Here is a 20793-nt window from a genome sequence, read left to right as displayed (position 1 = left end):
TTTCCCCCAGGAAACTGGTGAGGAAGTAGTAGAGCTTTACTCTTTAGTATTTCATATCTGGTTCTAATATTGTAGTTGTGACATCCACTGCTGAAATATTAATAATGTGTAGCTTGTAACTGGTAACAAGTCCTTTAACGAATAAAAGATGTTTTCTAATGAAATCAGGGATGTGCAAGACAAAGAACCTGGCTAAAGTGTGTGTAAATTGACTTGTTTTGTTAGAAAACAAAGGAGCCAATATACTTTCTCCGAGCAAGAATGGAACAAATAAAGTAACAGGCACAATATCAGACTTTTCACAGGTCCAGTCAAGCCCAATGAAAACGTGCATTTATCATCACTCACATCCAGACAGTTTCAGCTGCCTAGCCAAAGAAAATCATTTCTGGAAAGTACAGTTAGTAAAAGTGAAATTAGTTTGCGGTTATATGTATGATTCACAGTCACACATCTCAACATATTCACATCTGAAAATAACTGTGCATCAACAGTCCTCTTCTGTTAGTCACAAGTTTCATTAAAGCATTCAGGAGTGAAGTGCCACTCAAGGGCAATTCAGTATATTTCAGTGTGTTGTTGAGAGAGGGATGAGTGTTCCTCTTTCTGGCTTTTCCTGCCCATATGTTTTTAGCCGGCTGAGGAAAGTGAACTGTTGACCCTTAAGACAGAAACTGGCTACTTTTTGGCACAGAGAGCCTTGAAAAAGGATAGACGGATAAAGAAAAGCGTGGACATAGGAGGGAAATAACAGGAAGACAGGAAAGCCGTATGAATGAATGCCTGTCAGACACAGCAGGGGAGATGAAGTTTTTTGTTACTCAAAGAAGCTGATGTAGAAAAAAGAGGAATTCATGCAGAGCTAGAGAAGAAGAGGAACAGTTGTACAAAAAGAATGGAGAGTGACATAAAGAGAGAAAAAGGGAGTCATGGTGCTGGGGGAGGAGTATGGTGATAGTTGGGGACGGGGGGTGAGGGGGCTGCAGCGTACAGTTGTTGACTCTGGGTCGGTGGAGGATGACATCATTCCTCGGCTGCTTCCACAGGAAATAAGGTCACAGCAGGAACCTCGGCCAAGCAGGGAATGACGCCCGTTTCAAGCTAGGTGCACAAGCACACAGATGAATGCATTCATTTATAAGAACGCGCACACGCACACACACACGCGCACACACACTGACACACACACACACACACATGCAATGCAGACAGGGGCCGGTGTTGCTATGTGTGAGAGGAGTTTTCCAATACAGTTCATACCATCCAAGGTTAGTTTGAACAATGGAATATTCACCACCCAGCCGTTTGATACACGTGCACACACACACACACACACACACACACAAACACAAACACACACACACACACAGTGGAGATCATTAACTTTACACATTTGGCTGGGTCATATTTGCACACACTTATACACACGCAGCGCTTCTAAGCAAGTGACATCATGATTCACCACTCCCAGTGCAGGCTGGGATATCATCCAACTGCTGTTCCCAGCAGTGCGCTCAGCTGGAGTGTGTACACTTGCGCAGATGCACACACATACGCAAGTCTGACTTTAATGCAAGTCACTTTTTCTTCAGAAAAGTTTGAACACAGTGGGAGGCTTTGCTGCGTAACTCTCTGTGCCTCCCTCTGTGTAACCATGGAAACCACCACAACATGTTTATAAGCAGTAAGTAGGTGGTGGGACTCCCCTTCCCCAGAATACTGCAGTTGTGCAATCTGATTGGCTGATAGGGGCTCCCTCTGAGAATCATGGCACCAAGGGAGATGAAATGGAGACGCATTTTTTTATTTATTTTAAGGTTTATTTCAGAATACTGAGTGTGTTGTTGTGGGTGTGGCTGGCTGTGCTTACGTGCGTGTTTCTTTTTCCAAAGAATTGTCTTAACTTGGGAGTTTGCCAATGTTCCAGAACATAATGGCTCAGTGGATGCTTGGGTGTCACCCAGACCCCCACCCAATTCCCCCCCTAGTCTCCCTGTATGACCCTGCCCTCCCTCTCCCTTTGAACTCACCCTTCACCCAGCTCCACCCAAGATGAGCGGGTGGTTTCCTCCAGAAAATTGCCTCAGAGCTAAGATACTCTCACCAGTAAATCAAGAGAAGCGTGTCAAGATTTTTTCTCTGAAAATATTTACATGTCAGTTTCCTAAATTTTAATGCACAAAAAGAATTCCGAATGAAGGTCCAGATGCTTTTCATATTGGCTTACATCAGTTTGCTTCTCTTAAATCGTAGTCTGTGTAATGCATCACTAGTGACAAATCTGCACACTTTTGTTCAAGTTGTTGGTACGTTAATGATACATGGAGCTGTGGTTTCCTCTTTAGTGATCTATAAGCATGTGGTTTTCATCATACAAACCCCTCACTCTGTCTGCCAAGGTGATGTCAGGAGACTTGGCCTTGAATAAGACGAGATGCCAGAGCCGACTGAAGCACAGAACATCAAAAGCAGCAGAAACCAGCATCCTCTGTCAGATCCAGGCTCACCTGCCAGGCTGGAGAGTTGGACAGTTCAGACATGGTAACAAGCAGAGAGCTGCTACCCTCTAGTGACTGTCAGTCCCTACTGTATTATGGGGTACTGTGTCGGCTTGCAGGCTAACCTCACGCCTGTTGTTTGATAAGAAGAGGATTTCTAGCTCCATCTACAGGAGGATCTGTCAACTAACAGCAGTGTTTCAGGATGTAAATCAGGGTCAGTTTTCTTATCCAAGTAGATTTTCACATGCTTATGTGTTTTATGTGCTACTTTCATTGCTTTTAACGTATTTTTTTCAAGAAAATAGAGGACTAAAACTTGCCCTGTGTTGCAACAATTACACAACTTACAATGATTGTGACATTATGATGAAATGACGGTTGGTAGGAAAGGGTGGTGAAAAATACAGTTTTTTTTAGTGAGGAAGAAACGATCTGCAGTATTGCAGTCTAGTTGGGACTAAAAGAAGTGTTGTTCAGAGTTTAATGAATATCTCTCATCTTGACTTGTGTTTGATGAAATGCAGCAAAAATGGGTAATGGTTTGAGCAGTGTCCTGATGCAGACACATTTCTCCCTCCTAACATTCCTGTCTATCTTTACTCTTCTATTTGAAAAAAGAGAGGACACAGGAGCTGATCTGCTCTGCCATTGGCTGCGTGGAAGTCTCTTACTGCACTTTAGTGACAGCTCTCTCACTGCAGCTGCGGGCTTAGGCTCATCACTATTGCTGATGTGGGATTAGCTCACTTGCTCTAAATACTAAGATAGCCATGGGAAGGTAATGCAAAACTTGTCCCGATAGCCATGTGTATAAATATAAAACAGCAGGCTGGCCTATGAAGGCTTGGAGTTTGTTGTTATTACACGTTACTTGTTGACAGGCTGCTGTTCCCGCCGAAGGAAGTGATTCACTGGGCAGTTTTTTGGTGCTGATGCTTGGCAGCCCTTCCAGAAGTGTAAGGCAGTAAAGTGATGTAATAAGTAAAAAACATCCATAAATCTTGTCATAGCAGAAAGCTATTCATCCTGTGATTATGGCTGCAGCACCAGTGCTTTAAAATTTCAGGTTTAATTTTTGTTTTTTTTATGTGACATAGTTATTCAGAATGACATAGTGTGGAAGTGCATGTAGGGTAGAAGAGACCAGCAGGCTGATATTGGGATGCCTTAGATATAGCGGTGTTGGTGTGTGTGTTGGCAAATATGCAAAAAATGAATTGCAAAGCAGTAAACTGCAAACATTTGTTATTGGTTGATTTAAATTTGATATAATGGCTTTAACTTTTTTTTTTTGTTAAGCTAGTAAGGTCAAGAATAAACCTTAAAGCTCAACATATCTTAAGGGTTCAAAACATTTAAACCCTTCTATGAATGATTTAAAATATGTGCATAAACAGTTAATAAATGCTTTATAACACAGTGCAAGGATTTGTACTGTAATCATGTCATTAAATATGATTACAACTATGTTATAAAGTGTTATCAATCATTCATTAACTGTTTATACTGCTTATAAATGCAAAAGAGGGTGGTAAAGATAAAGCATTAACAAAAAAAAGACTATAAAGGTACTGTAGTGGTTCAGTTAACAAAACATCTGACTTATGCTGCTGCTTTGGTATTTAAGCCTGTGATGTTTTTATTACAGGACAGTTTCTACTTCCATTCAGACCCCCACAGCAGCTGTATCTTTAACTGTTCCCATGTTATACTCCTCTGTTTCGGATGTGAGGTAGACCGTGGCCTGCACTGATTCACTTCATCTATCACGGAAGCAGCACTTGAACTCAATTCTTTCCCTGTAGTTTAAAAAGGAGGGAGGCTCCCAAAGCAACTTTGTGCTCGTGTGTGTCCATGTGTGTGTGTATGTGTGTTTGTGTCCTTCTTGAGAGGAAGTGAGACTGGGAATAATGAATAGAGCAGTGATGTGAACTGCGTTTCCTGCTGTTGGCACGGTAACCCTGGGAGCATTCCACCCGCCACTCAATCCAGGGAAAGGGTTATCGCCATGGAGATGGCATTTGGCATGCCTGGTCTAAAGTGGGTGTGTGTCTATAATCACAGAGTTGCGGAGGGGGAGAAGCTTATTTCATGTGATATCAGGTTCAAGTTTAAACTTTATTTGTCCCAGTGGGCAGTTGCTTTTACTGCAAGCAATAAAAATAACATTACATAAAAATATGACATGCATAACAACACTTGCCAACGTAGTAGCCGTTACAGTAATCCTCACAAAAAATTGGATTTGTGAATCTTTGGACTAGAAATGGAAAATATGCGTGAAAAGTTGCATAATTATATAATTTAACTTATTTTAAAGGTCAAAAAGCTTTGATTGTGAATGTAGCAATACAAACACTAACTCGACTAATCCCTCAATATCTCTTCTGTCAGTCTATAATCTGATCAACAGTTATGGTAAGGCTACTCTGTCAACTGGTCCAAGTCTGAGATTATGTCTCTAACCAACCCCAAGTGTCCATTTAATATCTAGGACTACATGTTACATCAAAAATCAATTTTATCCCCTTACTACAAAACTTCAAAGATGACTTAGGACGACAGAACAAACTTTCCCAGTTAGGCCCAGTATTTACAGTGAAAATTAGTATTCTTTCAAAAACCTAAAAGTCTTGGTGGACTAGATGCAACAAACCTGTTTAATTACTTTCTTTCACACCAATTGCAGTATGTTTTGAAATGGACCAGAAAAGAAAAAAACAGCATGGCTTTAGGTAGAACAAACCATAGCTGAAGACATTCAAGTTCAAGACCTTCCATTTATCAACAAACTCTATTTATAAGCACACAGTGGTGTAAAAAGCATCACCATCAAAACTAGTTTTTCTGCCAGATGGATGGCAACCACATCCTTCATTTCAAATCCTCATCCTCTCTCACCCCAATCTGGCATAATCATCTGCTCTGTATAAACAATAAACCATTTATTTCCCCCCATAAAACAGAGAGAAGTAGCCAGCATAGTGAAAATGGCTTGTTTGTGACCTTTGACCTTTTTCCGGAAATAAAAAAAAGAAAAAGATTGGAAAAACCCTCTTATCCAGTCAAAACAGTACTGTGTCTCTTCTGATTCGAAAAATTGACAGCTGACATTTTGGTAAACATGCCAAAATCAGTCCTGCATGGGCTCAACAAACAACAACACTACTTTCACACTTTCCTTTTGGTCAGAGGTCACGAGCAGCATCCTCAGCATCCCTCTTTACCCATCCACCTGTCTTTTGGATGATCTCTCTACACTTTAAACCAAAATTAAACATTTTCGAGACACATGATCTCCCCCTATAATCCCTAACTGAGTAAATGCAATTATCTAACACTGAGATGCCAACATTAGAGACACAGTGCACAAATTATTTCAATATGTTATGTGCTCCTCACTGAAGTATTTGTATTTTGATTTGTACTTTCAGTTAACTGTTTTGTCTTTTGTTTGGTACAGTCATTGTGATTTACTGTTTGTGTCAACCACTTTGTCTTTGTATTGCTCTTGAAGTGAAAAAAGTGAAAAAAACATAGAAATACAAGCAGCTTTTTTTCAACAGGATTAATAATCTACATACCTAAATATAAAATTTGATGAAATTTGAGAATCCAAACATAATTGATAGTAACAGATGTGGTTAATGTGATTGAGCAGTCCAATTAAATCTACTAGGTTATCCACACAAGCTACCGCATTGCATTTGAAAGTATCATTCCCAACATTTTGCATGCGTGCGTGTTGTCAGTGTGCATGCATGTATATGTCTGTGAAGTCTGCCCAGTGCCTGAAGCAGAAATAAACATGAAATCAGTTGCTATATTTACACAGATAATTTTACACACAGCAGACAGCCAATTTTATAGAGCAGGTGTGTGTCTGTGTGTGCATGTGTGTGTGTTTAGGAAGTTGTTATGTTCACACTATTCAACTTTCCCCGAAACTGGAAGAAGCAGTTCCTGTTAACTAGATCCATTGAGACATACACGCACACACCCCCACACACACTCACACAAATGATATGCCATGACAAATTAGACAAATGTTTCAGTGCTTGTGTGCTAATTAAACCCTTTAGGAGAGCACGTCCAGTGTGTATTTAACAGTTGGATAAAAGCAGCAGTTGTTTTTGGACAGCTGATCCTCCGCCTTGCTTTCGCTGGTCTTCCCATCATGCATTTATTTGATCAATGCCGTAAAGGCTGCTGACTCACCTGCTCCTGTAGCAGTGGGGTTGGATTAGGTCTTTGTGGTGGGCGGAGGAAAGCACATAACACTAAACACACACATACGCACACCTGTTGCTCAGGCTCCCCTCCCCCCCTTTAACTTCCATCAGCCCTTCTGCCTTCTCTTTCGTTTTCCTCTCAGCCTTTTTCCCTTCCTGTTTTCTCTGTAACACAGCATCTTTCAGGAGTATGTTAATTTTTGGGAGATTAGCTTGTTGTTTAAATGATGACATCCCAGCTGGGAATGGCGATCCCAGCTGAGCTTTATGGGATGAACTTTTTGTCTACATTTGGATCATGTCTTAAAGCTTAAAAAGGCACCCAAGTGATTAAGTATTGCACTTCTATAAAGTTTGGAAGAAAAAAGGAATGGTCAGAATCGCAGCAGCAGAGGCTGCAGAGATATCCTGATTCTGAGTCAGTAGTATGGATCAGGCTTATAAAAGTGCTGGATACTACATTTCCCATAATGCAACTCAATAGCATTTTACGTTAGACCTTCCCAGCCTTGTAAATGCCCACACCTTTCAAGCTTCACATCCCCACTTTGTAATGTAAGCTTCCTGCTCTAAATTTGCTGTCTCCAAACCCAAACTGAGATAACTAACTGTCATCAGGTCATATCAGGGTCATTGTTTCAGATTTAACAGGGCTCTTCCAGAGCAATAGAAGGCATTTTACAACTGTTTTCATAGACTTAGTAGCACTCTGTGGCAAGTAATGTGATCTTCATGCATAACATATAATCTGTCAAGTAACTGTAAGAAACTAAGTGAAAGGCCTGCACATTTGGCAGTAAAAAGTTTATTTTTTTCTAATTTGTCGCCTGCAGTTGAATTGATTTTAATCATGAGTTATTAATAACACAATATGGCTACTATATTCAGTTACCTGGCAATTCAAAGCAGCCACATATTACATTTTAGTTTTCATACTGTATATAATTTAAATTCCAGGTTATTATAATGCGAATCTTATTGTTGTTGCATTTTATATAGCATAAATAATAAATAAATAAAGTCATCATGCAGAATTGACCCACACATTACTACTGACCTTATGTATCCCTCCCAATGACCCACTTTCATGTCACCTGAGCAGACTGCAGCTACAGTCCCACATACAGCTTAGTAAATCAACAGTTTTATTCATTTTGGTGCAGTGTCAGCTTAAGTGGCAAATGTTTAAAATGGTGGCGTGAAGTTTAACACTAGAATAAGGGGCAGGTTTTAGGACCAAGCGGAGATACTTCAAGAGGGCAGGGTTACACCGACTGTCAGTCAGACAGGAAAAGAGCACACAGCTGCCCAGTGGCATCTGTTCTGGCTCCCTTTACACACACAAACACTCACACTTACATGCACACACAGACACACACACACTCACATATATCTCTTTATACAGAGATTTATGATATCACAAGTGCATTGCTGCAGTTGATGAGGTGGTGCAGAGGAGGAAGTTGAAAAGTGGTGGTGGGAACCTACAGGGAAGGAAAGAGAGAGAAGAAGAGATGGAGTTGGGGGGCTGTTGAGAAGACAGTTGTGCACTCCCCAGATCGTGCTCATTTGTTGATAGACACGAGATAGTGATTGTATAATGTTTCCCGCTGCAGCACGGAGGCGAGAAGTGGTCAGAAAGAAGACAATGTGTGAGAGAGTGTGTATGTGTGTGTGTGTGTGTGTGTGTGTGTGTGGGATTGGTATGTGACCTTGGCTTCAGTACAGAGTCCAGTTGTTCCAAAGAATGCAGTAGGGCGTACAGGGAGCTGAGAGGAGTTACCCTAAAAACCCAAGGTGACTCACTTATTTGTCTGGAAAGTCATTCACATACATGGGCACATTCTGAACTTTTCTTCAAGTCCAGTGTACGAGATCACTCTGTTACTCATCTTTTACTCACACTACATAGTGATGGAAATACACACTGAAAGAACAAGGAATGCAAATGATGGAACATCATAAAAACATGGTAGAAAGAAAGGAGCAGAAACATTTTTATAAATATATAAAAAAATCAAGGAAATACTGTATATGTATGATTTGTTGAGTTGCTGAAAAACTGAACAATTCCAGTTTTAGTATTTTTATTTTTAATATTTCAAACTGAAGTTTTTCATGGCCCCTTAAGCACTTAGACAGTTTCATGACTCCAGGAAAATCACTTTCCTCGGTTACTGAAAAGTTTTCATCCAAGACAAATGATGTCTTTCTTCTTAAATCAACAAAATATATCCTTCTGTTTAATAGGTTATAGCCATAGAGCCCAGCATAGCACTAGAGGGCACTATACTCTCTGTGTCCACGGCTCTGAAACACAACCACAGTGGCATCTGTGTTTACTGTGCCAACAGATTCTGAGAAACTGACGGTTTTCTTTTTTTTCGACAGTCAGCGGCAAGCATTGATATATACGGTACAGAATGTGTAAACAGTCGTATGGCAGACATTCGGTGTAGTGTCTTAGTCTTGGAGGGATTTTAGCTGGACAACTTTAAAATAGGTCATGCTTGTCTGTCCTGAGGGATCCCCTCTTGCTCTCTCAGTGCTCTGTCAGGCTTCAGATTGGTGTTGCTTGGCGCTGAAGGAATGCTGGCCTGATCTGGCATAGCTGGGAGAGAGGGTAGACTCGGGGCGCCTGGCAGATGGAGGATGTTGTATTGGCAATTTATACGCTAATCTATTTATAGTCACTATTAATTAGCTATTACTATATTTTTCTCTGTTTGTTTCATTCTTAGGTATTGGACTGTAGAGCTTAAAGAATTAATTGAATAATCGATGAGAAGATTGACTGAAAAATAATCTGCAACTATTTTGATAACTGATAACACATAAGTGATTGTTCTTTTATGTTATGCATCAAACGGTTAATTGGTTAATCCAGTAATAGCAATGAAGGTAATCGTTTGTTGCAGCCATATTGGACTGTTGTGATGAGCATTTTTCATGACTTTATGATATTTTACAGACTGATTGCTTATTCGATTCTTCATGAAAAAATGTATCCATAACGATAATAATCATTAGCTTCAGCCTTAATAAAGAGCGAGTCTTGATTAGGGCTGTGAGCTAATCAAGACTGTGAGCTAGTCTCGTGGAATTACTGCATGTCAACAGATATAACAGCAGGTGCTATGCCCGCTGATTCATTGCTCCATCCCAAATTACCTCTATGAAAATATTTCAGCTTACCTCTCCCACCCACTCACATGGAAGCACCAAGCTTCCTGTCTGCAGGAAAATTATTTTAATCAGAGCCAATTTCTGTTGTAACTTCCCACTGGCTAACTTTAGTCAAAGGCATGGGCTGAGGAGTGCTCAGATCCTGCAAAACACTACACACAGATATGCAACATGGCAGCACCCCTCCCCTCCCCACCTCCCACCCTAATGCTCAGGACAGCCGGTTTGCTGTGCATGTGTGTGTGTGTGTGTTGCCAGACCCTGGCATGGGTCATGTTTCTCAGTGCAGTTTGTCAGAGCCCAGCTTGGAGCGGCAGGCACCAGTGAGACTACACCAAACACATGCATCCTGAGGAGACAAGGGGGGACACCACAGGTTTTCTACCCCAGAAAGAAGCTGCTGTTTGGTGCTGCGATTGGCCATAACACAGCCTGGTGCCATGGTTCTGCCTCTCGGCCTGCACTTTAGCACGGAAGTCTTAAGGAACATCTCTTTGCATAGACACACTGCTGGATTACTGCGGTACAGGACACAGTTTTGGGAGCCTGTCAATACAAGTGGAGTTTGGAGGAGGGAGATTTTGTGAGTGTGCGTGATTGCCAAAGAACGTTTTGCGTGAAATCACACACATGCTGGATATTCCTCCACTTTCCTGAGGTGTTTGACCTTTTTTTGGTAACGGGATATCTGAGTTGTTAAGTGAACTTCTTTATTACACTCTGGTCCTTTTCCTTTCACTGGTCATTTGGTTGCGGGCTGAGCTGGTCCGTCTGTAGCCACCGTGTCAGTGGCTGTGTCAGGTGGGGGGTTGCGTGTCTCGGCCCCCACCATGATGATCAAGGAGACGTCATTACGCCGGGACCCTGACCTGAGGGGAGAGCTGGCCTTTCTGGCCAGGGGGTGTGACTTTGTCCTCCCATCACGCTTCAAGAAGAGACTCAAGTCCTTCCAGCAGCAACAGGTCAGTCGGTGCAACGAGCAGGATGGACTGGGTTCAAGTTTGAACGTGAACGCAAAATGCAAACTCATGAGAAATACGACAACGTTAATACAGACACAAAACACAGTGAAAACGTGTTATTTCTTTCAATCTTTCGTCGTTTCCTCACTTTTACACACATAAGCATACACGGATGCATCAAATATGAAATACGCATACAGTAGATGCATTCTGTTTCCCTCATACACACAGAGTGACATGCCGGGGACGACAAACTATTCTGAGGCAGATACCAGCAGGGTATTAATAGGGCAGGAGGTGCAGGAATAGAGTGATAGAATGAACGCTGTGAAGGAGAGTGGGAGGGGGAGGACCGCTACAGCTGTCCAGCTCAATACATGCAGTATGGAGGCCTCACACACCAAACACAGCCGGCACCAGGGAGTTCCTGTTGGACCACACTGAAGAGTTTTTATTTAAACTGTGTTAATTAAATGCCGGTCTCATTGTCATGTCGTCTCAGTTTGTCATTGTTGCTACTGTAAATTGTTGTCTTGTTAAATAGATAATGGAGTAGGTAGATAGTAACATGAGGCAAAAGAAGAAATGTGCTGGAACTCACTGAAGCATTTTTTCTGCTTTCCATTGGTTTACTAAAAGAAAGCAATAAAAATAGTTTGAAATATAGTCAAACACTGAAAAGATATTTTGAGCTCTACAATTTCCAGCCAATTCCACCTAAACTAGGACAACCGATACTGTTTTCTCGTGCATTTCCAGCATACAATGCAGAATGTTCCTTTTTTGGAATTAAGAGTGCTGTCAATTTATTAATGGGCATATACACGGATGACACAGAATAAGGATTTTTAAAGCTGAAGGGGCTTGATCAAACCATTGTAAATACAGTTACCAACTACCGTTTCCTCGTGTGTGTTAATTTAATTTAAGGTGGCTGAGATCAGGATAAATGCAGTTGGACTGCAGAACTGCACAGTCTTGACTGCTACAGCCTTGTGCCACCTGAAGCATTTCTTGCCAACAGTTTAAAGCAGCCTTCAGCGCTGACTGCTTTGTACCTGTCTGACTGACTTACTAACAAAACAAGTCTCTTGTTATTTTTATGTATATGACTCACAGGGAGTTCCTACCATATCCTTTATGCACGTCCTTTATCTTAATATAGTGAAGTTGAGTCTTGTTTGCATGCTTGGGAAAGTTACTTTTGAAAGTAATTAGTTATTTACTTAATTACCTACAAAAAACTGAGAATGGAGTTAGGAAGAGACGACTGTTCAAAATCATGTATTAATGTAAGTGTGCTGTTTGTTGTGATTCTAAAATGCATTGCAAGATTGTATCTCTGGTTTGTAACAACAAGCCAGTGTGTTTGACATCAAACATACCTTGACTTTGGTATTTCAGTCATCAGCATGTTGCCTGCATGAGATGTTGCAGGATTTTCTTTATCTTGCTATTTAAATTATGGTTTAAAAGAATTGCAAATATGATGCGTAAAATAGTTGCCCTCAACCCTGCCTATCCATTCCCATACATGATCTCCCTTCTCTATTTTCAGGTCCAGTCCAAATCAGAGAAGAAACCAGGCACACCCCCACCAGCCCCTGCCCCGGCCACAGCCTCGCCTGCCCCCACACCGCGCTCACCCAGCCCTCCTCCGACTCCGGTGATAGTCACCCCTCCTCCCCCTGCCATCAACATTCCCAGGTTCTACTACCCCCGTGGGCTCCCTGCCCTGGGCCTGGTCCCCAATCACGATGCAGCAATTGCTGCCATTGAGACGGCCTTCACTGAGTTTGAGGAGGAGAAGGCTGACATATATGAAATGGGCAAGATCGCAAAGGTCAGCAGTTTAACAAGTGACATAATGTTTTTATTCTATTAGCATTAATGTTGAATCTTCTTTTAAAGATTTTAAATCAAGAGATAGTCATTAAAAAGACAAAAAGGTCAGCATCAACATTTACTTTCAGGAATATGTGAGATCAACAAAAATCTTTGAAGTCTCAAGTTGAAACTACCACATTGCCTTATTCCATAAATGTTTTTCGACTCCAGAAAATATTGCACAAATAGTGACCTGCTTGATACAGTGTTGTTTTTATGCTGCCACTCCTTTCTAAGCAGTATGATCACTGATTCCAGGAAAACATATGGTGAAGTATAGTACAAGATTGTTTTTCAGGGTAAGGTAATGGTAGTGTTAATTGTGTTTCAGGCATGCGGGTGTCCACTTTACTGGAAGGCCCCAATGTTCTACGCAGCAGGTGGTGAGAGGACTGGCTTTGTATCTGTTCACTCCTTCATCGCAACCTGGAGGAAGTAAGACAGACCTCATGTTCATGTAACTCTTATTCATAGAATAACTCATCAGGTTATGATATTAACCATTTCCCCCAATAACCCTCTCCTCTCCTCTCCTCTCCTCTCCTCTCCTTCAGGTTGTTGCACAGTTGCCACGATGATGCAGCAAGATTTATTTACTTGCTAGCCAAACCTGGTTGTAACTACTTGGAGCAAGAGGACTTCATTCCTCTGCTGCAGGTAAATGTCATATTAAAACAGGTCAATCAGTCAAGCAATCTCTTAGTCACTCTCAGACATTTGTGACTGGTCAACTTACAACTTAATTTGGTGAAATTCAAAAGCTTACTCGTGGAGGAAGGGCTGTAAAGGAAGATGAGGAAGGTGGTATGGCATCAACTGTGATTGCAAACATCCCATTATCTCTGTGCAGCCTCTGTATATTTTTCCTACAAACATGTCTAAATTATGTTCTCTGTTTTTTCCCATCTGTGTTTGTGCGTTTAGGACATAGTGGATACACACCCTGGACTCACATTTCTGAAGGATGCACCTGAATTCCATTCCCGCTACATCACAACGGTAAATAGCAAAAATAAATAAATAGAAACATGAAATCTAAACTTACAGCAGCTCAAAATCTGACCTGAGTTTTGTTTACTAGTCAAGAGACTGTAGCATTAGCTGTCTTCAGCTCCCTTATGATAGTAAATTTTACAGTCAGTGAACCACTGATGTGACTTTAAAGTCTTATGTGTGATAGGTTGCCATGTAGGTTGTTGTCAGTGTCATGATGTAAATAACATTAATTGCACAATATAAATAACATTTAGTCCCAAGCCACTGCTTCATGTGTAATTAAAATTGTATGAGATTAAAGCATGAAAAACAGTCAGCAGCCTACATTAAACATTAGTCAGTGTTACACATTATTGATGAAGTTAATCACACTTGATATATTGTAGGACACATGTACTAATTAAACTTCATTTTTCAATAATAACATGATTTAAAAAGTACACCTTACTGTATTGATTTTTCATTGCAAAATGACCTAAGAGTTTAGATTTGATTTAAAATGAATTATGTAACATTTTACACTGTGCAAAGCATTAAATGGTCAAAACCAAGGATTCAAAGGCAAATTGGCCATATGCACAAGCAATATTTGTAGTGAAATGCATTGTGGCATGCTAGCAATGTTGTTCGAAAAGAAACAAGATGTTCAGTATTAATATCAGTGACTTCTCAGAATTGACTCCTCCTCCTCCTACGTTGTCAGCAAAACTGCTTCAGTGCACGTCTAATAACTTTAGCAGACTGTGCATGTGTATGTGTCTGTGAATTTGTGGACCGGGACAGCTGCAACACGTGCCACAGAAGTTGAGGGTTTGCTGCATAGACGTACAGAGATGCAGAGAAAGGCCATGCTCTAATGCGCCAGCGTGCAATGACATCACGGAAACACTGATGCCCCCTATAGCTGGCTGCAGCAGAAGCCCTGGCCCTTCACATGCCCATATTAAGACACTTCCTTCACTTTAGGCCAGCTGACCCGCTACTGTATGAGACATTAGTTGCCCTGGGAGGTCCATGTACCAGGAAATAGGTGCTAATCTGCTCTTTACTAAGCCGAAGTGTTGTGTTTCAGGGACAGGGAGCCTGGACCTTTATGTTTCCATTGTCCTGTCACACTAAAATTATGAATGGGGACAAAAATATCAGTTGTGGATGTATTGTTGGTCCCCCATAGCAAGATGAGGAATAGGTTTAATAAGTCCAGATGACAGGACTTGTACAGATCCCATGCAGGTTTCACGCTATTTTCATAAACTGAAAGTCCATCCAGTCAGATGTTGCCTTCTGGTTCCCTTTTTAGACTTCCATCAGCCAAAACTGGCAGATATAAAAGCTCTTTCATACCCTTTTCCATCTCTTACTTAATTCTGCAAAGGTCACATGAGCACACCTAAATATCTTAAGATTTCATATTTCTACCCATGATTCAACTTATTTTTACATTTATTACAAATGTCTTTTTTGTAATTATATTATGTGATCATGTGGCTTACATTTTTATCATGTGTTTTGTGTTTCACTGCTGCGCAATCACTTGCTTGACAAATAAAGTGATTGATAGATTGAAAACAGTAGAGACACATGCAGTGGAGGCAAATGTTAACATAATTCTCTGCTGTGTTACCATGGAGACCTGCCGTGCAGTTCTGTACATATATAACTTGCCTTCAGACTTCACGCTGTAGTCGAAGTGTCTATTGTGATCATCATTGTCTAGCTCTCTCTGTTCTTTATTATGTCATGTTAATTAAAACCATTTAATACCATTTTTATCCCAGGTGATCCAACGGATATTCTACGTGGTGAACCGTTCGTGGACGGGCCGTATCACCATGATGGAGCTGCGCAGGAGCAACTTCCTGCAGACCCTGGCCCTGCTAGAGGAGGAGGACGATATCAACCAGATCACAGATTACTTCTCCTACGAACACTTCTACGTCATCTACTGCAAGTTCTGGGAGCTGGACACCGACCATGACCTCTACATCGACCCAAAAGACCTGGCAAGATACAACGACCACGGTAATTTGAAATGATGAGCGTCCAAACCAGAACCATAGGGATTGTCACAAAATAAATCAGGCCTGAAGACAAGAATTATCATTTCAAAGTAAAAATAAAAAACATAAAATTTATGATCGATGACATTAAGTTGGTCGTCTTCCTGGTTCCATTTGTTAAATATGGTTTGGATGCCAGTAAAGACCCAGAATCAGAAGCAGACTGTCTTTTGGATTTGGCACACTCATTTGCTTAATTTCCATTTTGTTTGGCCCCCACCAGCTAGTGCAAAAAACAACAGCTGTTTGTCCCAGGCTCGACACATTCATGCTGTCTGATGTGAAATTCATTATACCGCTAACTGTGTTATATGCCCACATAGCCAAAATTTAATTCCCTTACTCAGCACTTACGCAAATGACTGTATGCACAAAGGTTTACAACAGTATCCGTTTGTTTCTGTGTGTTTTAACAAAATCACATTTGCTTATTTTTTTCATTCTGTTCTCTGACAGCCTCGTCAAACAGAATCATTGAGAGATTGTTTTCAGGGGCTGTTACTCGGTAAGGGGAAACACACATATAAATAAACACAGAAGAGCTGATTATTTCACCGTAATAACAGTACTGAATGTGAATGGCTGTATCTCTCTTGTTTCCAGGGGTAACGCTGTGCAGAGGGAAGGCAGGATGAGCTACGCTGAATTTGTGTGGTTCCTCATATCTGAGGAAGACAAGAAAAATCCCACCAGGTAAAATACTGTAATCTCTTAGGACTGTGGGATTGTATTTTTACCCTGGTTTATGAGTGTTTTTGTCTGTATGCAGTGTACAACTCTGTTGTCATTTCTCTCTCCAGTATAGAGTATTGGTTCCGCTGCATGGACGTTGATGGCGATGGCGTCCTGTCCATGTTTGAGTTGGAGTATTTCTATGAAGAACAGTGTGAGAGAATGGAACGGATGGGCATTGAACCTCTGCCCTTTCAAGATTTGCTTTGCCAGATGCTTGACCTGGTCAAACCTGAGAGCTCAGGTTAGTGCCAGTATTTGTCTTCATTTGAAAACCACACCCTGCTATCTTCCATTAACCTCACTTCCTTAACTTAACACATGGATGTGCTTGTGTTGTTTTCTCCAGGTAAGATAACCCTGGGTGATTTGAAGCGCTGCCGAATGGCCCACATATTCTTTGACACCTTCTTCAACCTGGAGAAATACCTGGACCATGAACAGAGAGATCCATTTGCTGTGCAAAAGGTGTGAATCTGCATCTCTTGTATGCAATATTCAGCTATAGTGCAGGATCTGGCAGTTTGAAGGGGAATAAGGATTGATGATAGCTTGTTGCCTACTATTGACTGATCCTTTCAATACTGTAATCATGTACACCAGTGCCCTCAAACTTTTTAAACAAATACAGTGTCTGCTTGATCTTGACGTTATAAACAGGCAATTTTGGAATTTTATTCAACACAAAATCTAGTTTTAATGGTACTTTCCTCATTGTGCCTCATTATAATTTGTGAAGAATTATGAACTTTTTTTACTCTTGTGTCTTTTTGTCATTACTTATAAAATACTGATGTTTGTGGTATACATGTGGTGTTCCAGGACATTGACAGTGAAGGTCCAGAGCCATCTGACTGGGATAAATATGCCTCAGAGGAGTATGAGATACTGGTGGCGGAGGAGACTGCAAATGAACAGCTCCATGAGGGGTATGTCACACACTTATTGTACATAGATGCATTTTGCAAAATGGAAATGTCGGCATTCCAATTAATAAGTTGTATTCCTTGCAGTTTAACATTCATTACGCAACATCTAACCTGTTCCTTGTTGTCTCTTTTGTTTCTAGGTCATTTGATGACGACTATGAATCTGAGGAGCTTCAAGTCCCTGGAGAGATTGGGAATAAAATGGAAAAACTGGTCATATCAGACCTGTCAGCATAAAATTGCTTTCCTGGATTTCCTGGGCCTCCCTTTCTGGAAAACAGACAAAGTGATGAAGGGGCCTTTGGGATGGATGCATCAAAAAAAAAAATGGATATAAAGACAGACAGAGAAAAGGACTCTGGCATCTGTCTTACGATGACTCTTGAGTCTCCTCTGAAGGGACTCATGAGTTTTTGTGTGTGTGTGTGACCGTGAACCAGTCCTGCTCTGTGTCTGGTGCAATAACGCATCTGTATTCATACAGAAAACAATGTCACTGCCTCCAGTTCTTCACTTCATCTGAGAGAACAAAGACGACGATGGAGGGAGAATTCTTCGATAAGCTCTAAAAGGAATCCGAATCAAGAAAAGAAAAAGAAAAAAAATGTCACTATAAAATGAATGTAAATGCCATTGTGAACTCTCTACTGACAATCCTGCCAGAAGACAATCATCTGCATATTCAAGTGTTGCTGTGCTAAAGGTAGACAGACAGGTAGACTGTCGATTATACAAATAGACTCCTAGTTGGACAGACAGAAACAGGTAATTATAGTTATAGGCACTGCCATTGAAAACTCACAGTCAGCTGCTCAGTTATGAGACACACAAATAGACACTGCCATCAGAAATTCACTTCTTGTGCAGCTTATCACTGTGTTCCTTGTAAAGGAAGTTGTTCAACCTCTAGTCCCCTGCAGGGTGGAATCATGCAACAGCTTGGATGACAGTAACAGCACCTCTCTGTGGTCAATCTGTGCTATTGCATGCCATCACTGTAATGCAGAAGAGCCACTGTGCATAATGGCTGGCTAACCTTTCCATAAAGCAGTTCACTTCACTGCACAGCCTGAGCTGCTCTATTCTTAATGCGACATTATCAGCGCTCCACCTCTGGAGTCCCTTTGCAATCACTTCTAAACCCTGGAAAAAGTCTAAATGGACTGTAATGTTCCAGCCAGTCACCTCAGTGAGTTAATTCTCCATCAGGTCACAGTGAGAGATGTGCACATAAAATGATGCATGTTAAACATATCAAACTCTCTGGTAGAGTTGCCCACACATTTCCATCTGATCTGATGTAACATTTGTAATAACGCAATAGTTGCGCATAAGAAATCATCAGTCTCATACATTTTCCCAGCACAACTCGCTTTATGTTTTTCACATCTTTTTTGTTGGTAATATTACTTTGCTCTGTTGTTGTCGTTCATGACAAAAATGGTCGTTTTTCTGCTTAGAAATCTCATTGTCACATAGCATTTGTTTATGAAACTTTCTAATGTCCATTTTCCCCCTAACACACATACAGTATAAAACCCACGACTAAGGATGCCTCATAAACGGTCAGTTCACCCAAGTTATCTAAAAAACACATTTTCTCACACCTAAAGTGGTATTTAGCCTTGAAGATAGTTGTGGTTTTTCTTTGCCCAGGTTTAATGATAACTGCCTGAGATTTTTTTCCTCCACCCCAATACAATAGAGGTGAACAGACTTTAAATAAGATGTGCTTGCTACATTGAATAATTACATTTTAAAATGTAACCACAACCTCTCTTAAACCTGTTAGTCAGAATAATCCACCCACAATCCATCTCAAAACTCTTGACAGTGAAGTCGGTTGCTGTTGAATTTTAGAAATGCAATATGTCCATACTTCGAATACCACAAATGAAATTGCATTTGCCTTCATTGTGTGCATGGAGCATTGGTGTGGAGGCAGGAATCTCTGAGATGGCTATTTTAAAACCTGAGTAAAACCAAAACTATTTGCATGGATTGATACCACTAAAGGGAAGTGAGATTTAATTTGGGGTGAACTGACCCAATAACTCCATTATTTACTGTGCTGCACTCACAGGGACAGGTGCATGTGTTTACACTGCCCTTACTGTAATAGCTAGAGCCGTGTGTTTGCTTATAAATCACTGATAGAGAAGTGTGTTTTAGGAGTGTGTAATATGGAGCTCTCAGTTTCAGGCTGTTTATACGTCGTAGTCGATGCTATGATGGTGGTCCCGGGGTTTATGTGTGTGTCTGTGTGTGTGTGTGCTTGTATAACTCTTAAATTAGGATTGGGACAGCTCTTGTCCTCAATGGATTCAAATTCACTGGCATATACCTCCTGTACTAGCACCTACTGTACACAGACACATAAACACTCACACACTTATACCCATACATACACCACTTGCTATTGAAAGACAGAACAAGAGCTAGTGGATGATATAAGGCCACAACGACCTTGAGTTTTCCCTTTTTTGCTTCATAGCCATTGTAAATGTGCCTGACCGTGTATTAAACTATATTATTATTATTATAACGTAATAATAAGCCATTATAGATATAACAGCTCTCATTTTCGATGTATTTTGATGGTTTGTATTGCTGTGCCACTGTGTGGCTCGGGATAGGGGGGTAAATTATGTTAGACGTGTGTATGTTTGTGTGTAAAATGCGCGGTGGCTTTCATCAGCAGAAGCGGGTGGAATCCTCTGGAGGACTGACCTGAAGCTCCGCCAACCTGACAATCACAAAATGATGTGTCATACACAGTAGAAACCCCTGATGTTTCACTGCTGTGGTCACACACACACTCTCAAGGAGACCTGTTCATCCAGACAGTATTTAAGAGGAACTGGTGAAGGTGTTGGGACGTCTCCGGTTGATAACTTTCTGGCTCTATGCAAAGTGTCCTGGTGCTCACACACACAGCATCAGGCAAGGAGAGAAGCCATGCAGGACTTTTACTCTAAAATTATACCTCTACTGTGCGAGGTAGAGGAAAAACTTTTACTTTGATGTACTTTCTCTGTGCAGAGTAGGCTGACGTGTTCAAATCCTGATGGTTATTGTATTGGCATGATTTTCTTTCTTTCTTTCTTTTTTTCTTTTCTTTCCTGTTTATTCTTTCTCTTGTCCTCTGTTATTTGTTGCTTTTGTCTGAAGTTTAAAAGTTCAAATAAAGATGTTTCAGAATATTAATTCTCCTTTGAATTTCTTTACCGGTACCCCCCCATTACCTCAGACATAAACACACACATGTACGTCATCATTACCTCCTTGTGTACACACTGTGTACTTTG

At 40.9% G+C, this 20793-nt stretch overlaps 1 protein-coding gene across 3 annotated transcripts in view; it reads left to right on the top strand.

The window, feature by feature from the left end:
• ppp2r3a (protein phosphatase 2, regulatory subunit B'', alpha) overlaps positions 1-20688 on the top strand; it is a 60326-nt gene extending 39638 nt beyond the window's left edge. For 2 of the 3 annotated variants that reach the window (XM_067615144.1, XM_067615145.1), the window contains exons 3-13: positions 12440-12724; positions 13100-13203; positions 13323-13425; positions 13693-13767; positions 15543-15786; positions 16281-16329; positions 16428-16517; positions 16625-16800; positions 16906-17024; positions 17379-17485; positions 17626-20688. In XM_067615144.1, coding sequence (XP_067471245.1) covers positions 12440-12724; positions 13100-13203; positions 13323-13425; positions 13693-13767; positions 15543-15786; positions 16281-16329; positions 16428-16517; positions 16625-16800; positions 16906-17024; positions 17379-17485; positions 17626-17722 — 1449 coding nt within the window. In that variant the 3' untranslated portion in view covers positions 17723-20688. Of the gene's footprint in view, positions 1-10206; positions 10882-12439; positions 12725-13099; positions 13204-13322; positions 13426-13692; positions 13768-15542; positions 15787-16280; positions 16330-16427; positions 16518-16624; positions 16801-16905; positions 17025-17378; positions 17486-17625 lie in introns of those variants that run through there. The other variant, XM_067615146.1, reaches the window with a different exon arrangement.
• The last annotated feature ends 105 nt before the right edge of the window (positions 20689-20793 follow it).

Source organism: Thunnus thynnus, chromosome 16 (genome assembly GCF_963924715.1).
Source record: "Thunnus thynnus chromosome 16, fThuThy2.1, whole genome shotgun sequence".
Classification (NCBI taxonomy): Eukaryota; Metazoa; Chordata; class Actinopteri; order Scombriformes; family Scombridae; genus Thunnus; species Thunnus thynnus.
This window is presented reverse-complemented; position numbering and strand designations above follow the sequence as displayed.